This window comes from Calypte anna, chromosome 8, assembly GCF_003957555.1.
Source record: "Calypte anna isolate BGI_N300 chromosome 8, bCalAnn1_v1.p, whole genome shotgun sequence".
NCBI classification, from domain to species: Eukaryota; Metazoa; Chordata; class Aves; order Apodiformes; family Trochilidae; genus Calypte; species Calypte anna.
The window spans coordinates 31,036,874-31,047,183 of record NC_044254.1 but is presented as its reverse complement, the minus strand read 5'-3'; the positions used below and the strand labels follow the sequence as shown (position 1 = coordinate 31,047,183).

The 10,310-nt window shown below is 39.3% G+C and overlaps 1 protein-coding gene and 1 non-coding gene across 7 annotated transcripts; both read right to left on the bottom strand.

Moving 5' to 3' along the window:
- Positions 1-317: 317 nt before the first annotated feature.
- Positions 318-9,965, bottom strand: RABGGTB (Rab geranylgeranyltransferase subunit beta). 6 transcript variants are annotated; one of them, XM_030454943.1, is made up of 9 exons: positions 9,731-9,965; positions 9,121-9,228; positions 7,874-8,071; positions 6,575-6,680; positions 5,899-5,951; positions 5,669-5,779; positions 3,528-3,653; positions 2,609-2,758; positions 318-1,226 (listed from the first exon to the last, which is right to left on the bottom strand). In XM_030454943.1, exons 1-9 carry the CDS (start codon positions 9,731-9,733, stop codon positions 1,086-1,088), a joined length of 996 nt encoding a protein of 331 aa, XP_030310803.1. In that variant the 5' UTR covers positions 9,734-9,965; the 3' UTR covers positions 318-1,085. The 6 variants fall into 6 exon arrangements, with proteins under 6 accessions (XP_030310803.1, XP_030310806.1, XP_030310804.1 ...); XM_030454946.1 differs by lacking the exon at positions 9,731-9,965 and adding an exon at positions 9,657-9,713; XM_030454944.1 differs by lacking the exon at positions 9,731-9,965 and adding an exon at positions 9,339-9,502.
- LOC115598714 lies at positions 8,892-8,974 on the bottom strand. The gene has a single exon (XR_003987854.1). It is a non-coding gene; the product is annotated as a small nucleolar RNA SNORD45 (small nucleolar RNA).
- Positions 9,966-10,310: the final 345 nt, after the last annotated feature.

The window sequence follows — 10,310 nt, the reverse complement described above, 5'->3', positions numbered from 1 at the left end:
TTAAAGTCTTCCATGAGAAAAACTTACATAAGTACAGATCTCTGATAGTCTTTAATAAAAGACCTGAAGACTGAGAACAGTAGATTAATCACTGTAAAGTCTCTAACTAGATAAGCTCAAAAAAAAAAAACCAACTTACCTGTACTTTTAACAAAAGTATTAACAAAATAGAGGTAGATAGCATTTTTGACCTACAATCTTATTATTTCAACTGGAATAATATTCAGTCTCAGTCAGGGCATGAGTAGAATGTAAATTAAGAGGTAATTTTAGGGGTTCTAGGAAGACAAAGACGACTTCATCCTTCAGAGAACAAGTATATTCCACAGTTAGTTTTATTCTCAATTACACCATATTCAAGAGTTGGCAATTAATGTTTTAAAAGCTACAAAAGCAGGATTTTAAACCAGCAACAAATTTAGCATCAACTCTATACTCAGTTACAAGTCACTGTTCTAGAGAGACTTTCTTTAGTATGCTTACAATTACCAGTATTCAAGTAGATGTACTCTAGGTATGCTCTACTTCAAATAAATTAAATTTTGTCTAAGGGGCACTGACATTCTTAATGGAACCAAAATTTCTGTTTTCACTGTATCTATTAATATCAGAAGAAAAAGTTCATTTCTCACCATGCAAAAGTGATGGCAAATGTTAACAGGCTGAATTAAATACATAGGCAGTAAGTGCATGGCATTAGTGGGGTTTTGTTTGTTTTTTTTTTCCATATGCTTTTAAAGTGCTTTGTGATCCACCATGAAAACATGCTTGTGTAAAGACAGACACAGAAATTAAGCATTCACACTATTAGTTTGACTTGAATATTAAAAAAAAAAAGCCAATGTATTCAGATATATATTAGAAATGTTTCTACATCTCTTATATACAACCAGAGAACATGTTACACTCACATTATTAGAGCCAGCCCGTTTCCATACAGTTACAAAGTAACAAAGCCCATAGCAAAGCTATTGCTTCGCTTACTTTATTGTAAACATATCCCAAAGAATATGTTAATAGTTTCAGAGGTAAGATGACTTAAATCAGTAAAACCAAAGCAACGGGGCACCATCGACTTTTGAGGCTCAGCACACAAGCTCAGGCTGTATATTTATTCTTTGAAGGACATCTTCTGGCATACAAAAGACAGGATTGACTGCCTTAATTTGTTCCTCTCCTAATAAAGATAGTCCAGCAATTCCAAATAAGGTGTGAAATGGATCCACCTAGGAGGGGAAAAAGTTTGTGTCAGTTTCCAAAGTCAATCAGTTTTTCGTTTGTATAGAAGCTTCTGTTTGCTAGTGAGAACTGCAGATTTCCACAGCTGAAGAAGACAATGGAACTGCATGAACTTTTGTTTGTGCCGACTGCTGACAGATAGGACAATTTCCATAGCATGCATTTACGATTATTTACACAGAGATCCTCAGAGATCCTTGTCAGATGCTGATAAATTTTCAACTCTGAATGGGGCAGGAATAACTCACTTGTCTCCATTAGCATGCAACATCATAGGGCAGCAGAAGCAAAGACAGTACAAATTTTAAAAGCAAAGTTGACATTCTACAAGTACCACTTCTATAAATTCCATAAATTATTTGCTCTTCAGCAACATACTAATGCTCTTTCATGGTCCCTGAATATAGAGTTGTGCTGTAAAATCTTGAAAGGAGATAAGAAACCCACTGTACTAGAAAACTGAAAGGAAAAAAATACAAGGAAAAAAAAATCCAAAACCCAGAAGTAACAAAAGCAGCTATTTGGTAACCATGTATTCCATCATTGTGTGAACTTTCCCTAGAAGCATGTATCACCATGTAAGTGCAATAGACCATGAGGTCTCAGAAATACCCTGTTAGTGGAGTTAATCAGCAATTCTACAAAAACCTATCCAAAAAAACCTGTGCGGTCTGGTGCTGTCCCGCTTGCATTAATGGAACTTCTGAATGGTCAAAGGTCAGACAAATGTATGTTCCCTTCTTCCAGAATGAGTGTGGCCATTAAAGGGAGATAAAATAAATAAGTAGCCAAATACAATAAACTGTACACTTAAGAAACGGCAAGACTGAGTTTCCACATACAGATAGACAGTCCCAGAAGGGAAGATGGTTCCCAATGGGAAAGGTGCAAATAATTCCTAAAAGATTTATTCACTGCTATGCTGTGAATAATATAAGGATTCCTAGTAAAACCTTACAGCTCATTTAGATCAGGTAAAACCACCAAGAGAGTTGAAGACTACATAACCAGCCCGGACTCCAGCTTATGTATCACAAGCCCCTAAATAAATCACCACTTTACAGAGATCTTCCAAGTGGTCTTGAGTGAAGTGATTTGTGCTGTATGCACTATGAGAACATAACCAGAAATTTTAAGGAATGGCAACTGACTTCAGTGGGAGTTATTACAGTGCAAGTGCAACATAATTATGTGTTCCTCAAGTAACGTCTTCATAAGCAATGCTACCCTAATTCACTTCTTCAAAGTAAACTGCAGGCTCTGAAAAATGCTGACACACCTGGATCACAGTTACACTTCATTGAGAAAAAGTACTTTTTCAGTGGAAATCTTCAATTAAGTCTATTTTATTTGGTGAAGGCTTATTTACCATATCTCCGGGTCTGTCAGCAAATCCTCCAGTCTCCTCATCCTGGCAAGCCAAAATAAAGCAGCGCAGTTTCTCCCTGTCAATCCAATGTAACCTACCAATCATCTTCAAAGACGCCAACACCCACCACGAGTAACATACATCAGGTAACTGGCAAGCAAAGAAGCAGATTATTACTTCATTTTGTTTTAAACAGAACATTTCAAATTTTTTTGTGATTCTGCAAACTGCTAGGTGTGCTGTCATAGTACTGTTGCAGAGAAACAAAACTTGGTTTCTTTGGGGTAAAAAAAGAGAAGAAAGTTCTGGATGCGGTTGTTTCAGAGGATACCTCCTTTCCAGAAGAGAGCATCTCTTTTCCAAACCTCTTCCCTTCTTCAAGAAACAAAACCACAACTGATTTTGAAACAGCCTTCATCTTCTGTGGGAGCGGCTAAACAAAATCACAGTGACTTTTTCAAAAGTACAAAGAATTTCTTACAAACCAGTTTATTTTTTTTTTTAAAAGAATCTGTTGTGTTGGTTATCTATTTGTGCCATTGCTATTGGAGATTAATCCAGGTTACACAGCTGCCTAATGTCATGTGGAACACTATTGCACCCTACCTCCACTACAACAGTAAAAGTGATCATCCTACTGCCAGAAAATATACAAGCCTTGATAAAACAGGAAACTGGTTCAAGTGGCCAGCAAGACAAAGTTCAGCGTGAGTGCTTTCCTAAACTGAGAACTCAACCTAACCATAGCTGAGGACTGCTCATCAAGTCTTAGTAACAAAATGAACCACCAAAATAAAAGCCTGACTTCTTAGGGAAGTGTAGCAAACAGTTTGCAGGAATCACGATATTTTTCAGAAGTTCTTCAGCTTTAGAGAAAGTAATCTCTGAGTTTGAACAAACAAAAGAACCCACTCAATACCTTTTCTGGTCGTCCGTTGAGACCTCCAGAAGGTAACTGACGTTCACAAAGCCACCATCCCAGCAAATCAACATTTATTTGATGCAACTGGTCTGTTATAGCCAGAAATCCTGTGCAACAATAGATCTAAAATTACAGATATAAATTTGTGTATTTAAAAACTAAGTATAGTTTAGCAAACTAAATGCAGGAAGATCTCGAAGCAGGAATACAGTAATGCAAATGCAATATATAAAGTGCAAATTTCAACTTTCAGTTTCAAAGGAATTTCCCTTTTCCATTACAAAATGTTACTGTTACAGTTGCTTCTGTAAAAAAACACCAGTTACACAATGCAATTATAGAAGAGTAAGATTTCATAACTGTAAGACACTAATGCAACGTTTGGAAAAAATTCTTAAAAGACTGGGCAGAGATGCAGTTTTATTTTAAAAACACAGACTCTAAAGTCAGAGTACTTGAACTGATTTCTGCAGGCTAAATGTGACCTTTATGAAGACTCTGCATCCAGCCTATGGCTTGTTCCCATTTGTGCCTCTTAACTGTAAGGCTTGTGGAGAGCAAACTGAAGATCAAATGAATTCTCTGGCAGAAACAGGTTAACCCTGATCATTAACTATCCTGGCAATGTCACATATATCTAGTCATGTCAGGCTTACTTTCATTGGGACATGGAATACATGTGAATTGATAAATCCCTGTTTACTTTTCTTGGGAAAGAACACTTACAGTACAACAGCACTCTCTGGTCACTGTAATGCAGCTGCTAAGAAAGCAGCCAAGCACAAGCTGCAAGGAACCAGCATCACCTGAATCCTACTCACAATTGTTCTTTCCTAATAACACACACACCCTCCAAAAAAAAGGACAGCAAAAAAACTCAAAACAACAAAACCACACATCAGCAGGGGTGTGCCTACCCAAGCATACTCCAAAACAAATGCAGTATTTCCAGAAACCTTTTGAACTATGGTAAAAGCAATGGAGTTTCCCTTTACAGTATTTTACGAGTACGTAAACACACATAACAGATGAAATGCCAGTTGCAAACAGTGCATTCAGCTATTTAATCTGATTGACGGGGACATCAGAACATGGTGCAGACATTTAGAACACCTGGGTAACACAATGGTAAACAAAATTTGCAAGATATTTACATATACCAGGTTTAATTTTTTTCCCCAATTTAAAAAAAGAGTAGAGAGAGCAGGGTAAGAAAAAGCCCAAAACACATTTTCTCAAACTATCTATAGTATTCTCAGGTGCTGAAGTGAATACTGGCTATGGCCAGTACACAGGTGATTGCAAAAGCATTAAAATATTTTATCTCAAGTTGATTTCTGCTCATAAATTCAGGTTAAGTGCAATAATCCCTTTCATGAAAAAAAAAAATAGGAAAGGTAGTTTTAATGTAAATTTTCTGTGGAAAGAAGTAATTGATATTCTCTTCCCTCTGAGAACCATTAATTTGTTCTAGTTGTACTACTGAACTCTCTTCTTGATGTGGTTTTACTCAGCATTTTTCAGAAATAACTGTCACTAGTAAAACAGACTTTCCTGCCTACAAAACACGATATACACAGTCCCATGCCCAAGTTAGGCATCTCGTCTTAAAACTGACCTTCTGCAAAATAAGTAAGCATCTCCTTAAGAAGGTTCACATCTCATTTTTTTTCTTACTTCATCAGCTTATTGACAGTATTACACAATTATCCTTTACATTTCACTATGATTTGTGGCAGAATTTTGCCCAGTCTCCATTACCACCCATTTCAAATTCTCTAAAAATCCTCATGCTAACTATTCCAACATTGCTACATCAAGGACTCGATGATCTCTGAGGTCCCTTCCAACCCAGCCAATTCTATGATTCTATGATTCTATGAAATACAATCCTAAAAGTTATTCCCTTATAACCTAACACCCGTCCCCCTCAAATACAATCTCCCAAGATTCTACTCATCTTCTCAGATTTATTTACATGTTTGCTCATACCTTTTACCCAAGGTACTAGAATGAGGCATTTGGGAAAGAAGAGAGGTACATCAATTGAAATCACTGACAGATGTTGAAAAGAAACTTCTATAGGCAGTATGTGATGCTTGCTAACTTAAAACATTTCCACGTAAAGAAAAACTCACCTGTCCTGCATGTGATTCAGAACCTGGCCTACAACCAAATCCTCCATCAAAGTTCATACAGGACAAAACGAATTCTACTGCTTTCTCCACATCAATAGCATCCAGCTTTCCCTGCAAGTCAGAAAAGAAACTAATGCCCTTCACGCTCTACAAAGCTCTTAAACTATGGAAACTTCATCAGTACCAAAAAGAAGATTCTGCACTTGTGCAAGTCATGATTTAGGACTTACCAGAAGGGCAAGAGTTGCTGCAGCACAGAAGGAGAACCTTGTATCTATTTCTCCTAGAACGTGAGGGGTAGGGAATGAAGTAAGAGTATTTTAACAACAAAAATACATTTAGATCACCAGTGGAAACATGGAAGAAAATGTTAAAACACAAGGTTTTACATTGTCAGGGAAAAAAAAAAAAAAAAAAAAAAAAAAAAAAAAAAAAAAAAATCACCCAAAGCTTGTTCCTGTACTGTTTCCTTTTTTAGCCTATGAATTACTTCCTCTGTTGCTTAGAAAATTTACACTGCACCTTGAGTGATCTTAATGTTTACTGCACATAAAAGCAAACAACTTGAGATGGTGCATAGTCAGATACATATCCAAATCAATTCAACTAGTAGTAATTTACAAATAGCTATTTAATTTTAGAGCTTATCTGTAGTGCTCTACTAGATGATTGCAGAGCAGTGGAGTCAAAAACATTCAACCGTTGATCTGCCCTAAATCCAAATTCATTACAATTTATGTGTTTATGAATGAAACTAACTCTGGCCCTCAGAAAACCTCCTCTTCTGTAGTCACAAAATAGATGTGTCCACATACAATACTCTAGCAAGAAGACCACCCACAGAAACTTAAGATCAGACTCCCACATGTCAACCTAGTCACTAAATTTTAAAGATTTAAAAATTACCCCATTTGTCTCCAGCAAATGAACCATCTTCGTTTTGCAAGTTCTGAATATATTCAACAATTTTATCTACATCAACAACATGGAGACTATCGTATAAGATAAGAATCTGGAAAAAAAAGACAGTCATAGTCAAAGAGAGGCAAAAAAAACCCAAAACAACAACCTTCAGAAACGGCACCTTAGACTTTTAAAAGAACATGCCTGATTATTAAGACGCACTGGCTTAGTTACCACAAAAATTTTGCAGCACTCTTTCCTAAGGCTTTTCAGCTTCGTATATCTAGTGCTGCATTTACCATCTCTAATATATAAGCAACCTCAAATTGTACCTCTTTCTTCTCATACTGGGTTAGAACTTGTGAAAGAAGTTCAACTGGACAGTTTGAAAAAGCCCTAACCTTGCAGCCTAAAAAACCCTTTAGTTTCCTTGTTCTCAGAGCATTCAAAGTAATTCTAGAGTTCAAGCAGTGATAAATTCCAGCTTTAGAGTAGATAATGCCAAGGTTCACCTCTGACTTGAGAAAACAACATTCTTTTATCCTAAGGATTTCAAATCCAGAATCCTAATTCCAACAGACTTCTCTCTTAAAACAAGATGCTATCTATTTGCAACATGAGGTAAATATTTTTTCCATAAGATTGGCCTAGAGATGCATTATGCAAGAAATAAAGCAATTATTCAGAAACATTTGAGCCTTTTTGCTATTTTTTTCCACAAGTTTACATGAAGAGAACAAAACCAAAACAAAACACAAGACAGTGAGAAATTAAATCTATAATGGAGATAGGGTGAAAAAATAAGATTGAGAATTACTTTTTCCTCAGGGAAAGAGTACACACCAAATAAATAAACAAAATGCTCAACCGACCAGTATTATTTGTAAGTTATGCATAGAAAAAGCAGATTTTGAGGAATTTAACAAGAACTGAGTAATATGATGTTTCTTTTGTACAGTACTAAGGTGGAAATGTACTACACGTAATTATATGTGTCACACAAATATATGGCTCATGTAAATATCACAATTACTTTAGTGTGATATCATATATCACCATCATATTTTATATAATAATATACCCATTAAAAAATAATATCCAAAACTTGACTCTTTTTTTGGTCATTCATACCTTTCACCTCAATGTACACTAAGAATAGTTTATAAAATCCAAAATTAGCTACATAAATCTGCAGTATAACCTGTAACTGAAGAGGCATTTCCAGAGGATTGTTATAAATGTATCAAGAATGCAGTCCCCAATTTTTCAGGAAATGATCCAGCTAAATCCTTTTACATTTACCTGGACAGCACTGAGGGTATACAGAAGATGAGGATCATGACCTATGCTGGCGCTTATTCCACCACATTCATGTTGACATGATTTGATGAATTCCAGAATTTCTTCTTTGTTCATTCTGTGCAGCTGCCCCATGAGATCCATGGCTGTCAGCCCCCAGTAAACACCACTCATCCTCAAATACTCCGACATACAGTATTCCTAAGAAGTGCATTGATTTAGGTCTTAACTAGACAAGTACATCGACTATAACAGAGCAATGGAAATTCATTAGTTAACACATCTGCAATAGGTCAGCCATCTTCCACCCCACTAACAACTTACTACACACCAGCCACTCACACATCCACAGTACCTCTCACATGTGTGTGCACAGAGGCACCTGTACTTACCTGCACATGCAACATTCCCTCCCTCCTGTTATTTTCGAGTTCAAAGTATCAAGTAAAATGAAAACACAGGCAGTTAGGCACCAATTCACTTCAGATCATCAGTTACTATCTCAGCATCTCAAACACCACTCCAGGTACCTCCACAAGTAATCTCAAAAATAACAGGTCTAATGTTTAATGAAACTTATTTCCAGGTGCCAAAACTGCTATAATCTAAAGTTACACTAGTAAGCAAAATTTTGTATTTAATTCTCTTACATTAATTACATCACCTACCTTACCCATAAATGTAATTTTCTACAGGCACTGCTGCTTAAGCACAAAAACAACTCTAAGCAATGGTGCTTACAGCTCTTTTGAGGACAGTAGAATAATTGGAACCTTTATTTGGACATAAACAGATACTGATATTTTTCACCTGGTGGAACTGAAACCCTATTGTTGTGGACTACACTTGATGACCTATGACTGTAAAACTGGTACTAGTTAAACTGTTTGTTAAATCTAGTATGGATGAAGCGGTGCTGTGGTAAGCCAGTGTGCAGTCCCACCACAAAAGCAAAGTACAAATGCAGCTGAACTCCTCTGTGCAGTTTAGCGGGTGAAGAATCAACAAGTAGTTAATTTCTCAGGTCTCAGAGTAATTCTAGAGCTAAACTGATAATCTTCAAATTTATACTCAGATAATACATGCCAAAACTCATCACAGACCTAGAGAAATTAACAAAGACATCTTTCACATTTTGGATTGCAGGACAAGAAACAATTAGCCTGGGAGCATGCATCCAGCCCTTAATTCTCAGTTAAGTCAACCTTTAGCAAGGGTTATTATAACCGTTAATGAAAATCAATACCTACATAATCGTCTTTCTTTGTTCCGTATGAAGCAATATAGTCCGCATGTTTCTCCCACAGTAACGTGTTTGGGGCATCGGGTTTTATTGTAACATCCTTTTGGGGTGTCCCCTGTAAGAAGCATCGACAGTCAGCAGCGTGGTCAGTGCTGGAGGTTTCAATTTCAGCGCCCCTCGATGTGCCCCACGCAGCACCGGCAGCAGCTGCCCGGAAACTGATACCTCTGGGTCAGCTCCAGTACGGAGCCGATCCCTACCGTCACCTGTCCGCCCGGCTACACCCTCCCCAGGGAACGACTACCAGAGACATCTTGTGATACAGCAGATACAAGTAATCAGCTCGCCAGAAACGAACCGAACACCGGCAGCAGCCCCTCCCCGCGCGGAGGACTTAGCGCCCCTCATACACCGGCCCCGGCCGGGCCCAGCCCCGAGGCCCCGCGCTCCGGGGCCGCCGCCACGTCGCCGTCCCGCCCCAGGCCCGGCGGCAGCCGCACTCCCAGCTCGCTCTGGAACCGGAGGGGCGAGTGCCGGCAGCACCTAGGCCTCCACGGCCTCCCGGCCTGCTGCACAGAGCGGCCCAGAACCTTCCCAGCGCGACGAGCGATACCCACCATCTTGGCCACCTGCACCGGAACGGGCGGGTCAGGAAGCGGGGCGGAGCGGGAAGCGGGCAGCGGGCTCGGGCAGGAGGCGGGCCCCGACAGGACCTCGGGAGAGGCCTCAGTAGTCGCTCGACGGGGCGAGTAGGCGGGGGGCTACTCTGCGGCTTCCGACCCCCCGCCGCCAGCTGCCGATGCGACCCAGCCGGGTCAGCGTAATATCGGGCAGCGGGGCAGTGCGGAAGGGCCGCGACTCTGCCGGGGCGGAGAGGGCGGTTCGGCTTCGCGCTTCTCCCGGTGCAGGCAGGGAGGGCGTCTGGAGCCTCCTGCGTAAAAAAAGTGGTTCGGGCTTTCCGCTACTAAAAGTGATCTTGAGCGGGTGAGGGAGTAAATTCAGAGTACACTGACTCCTGCTGTGTGTGCACTGCAGCACCACAAGTGGGTCAACACTTAGAAACGGCACCAGTTGCATTTCAGTTCTGTGAAAACCAAAAGCAAGAATTTTGTCACAAAGCAGGTAAGCACCGTCCTGTTTATAAAAAGCCCTTTGCTTCCTAATTAAAACTGTCGAGGATGTTCATGCTGTTGGTTA

Excerpts from the sequence above, each read along its gene's own strand:
- RABGGTB (XM_030454943.1), bottom strand. Across the intron at positions 8,072-9,120 it reads GAACAAAGAAAGACGATTAT|GAATACTGTATGTCGGAGTA; the intron begins GTAGGTATTGAT and ends TGCACTTCTTAG. Across the intron at positions 5,952-6,574 it reads ATTTGCTGGAGACAAATGGG|GAGAAATAGATACAAGGTTC; the intron begins GTAATTTTTAAA and ends CTCACGTTCTAG.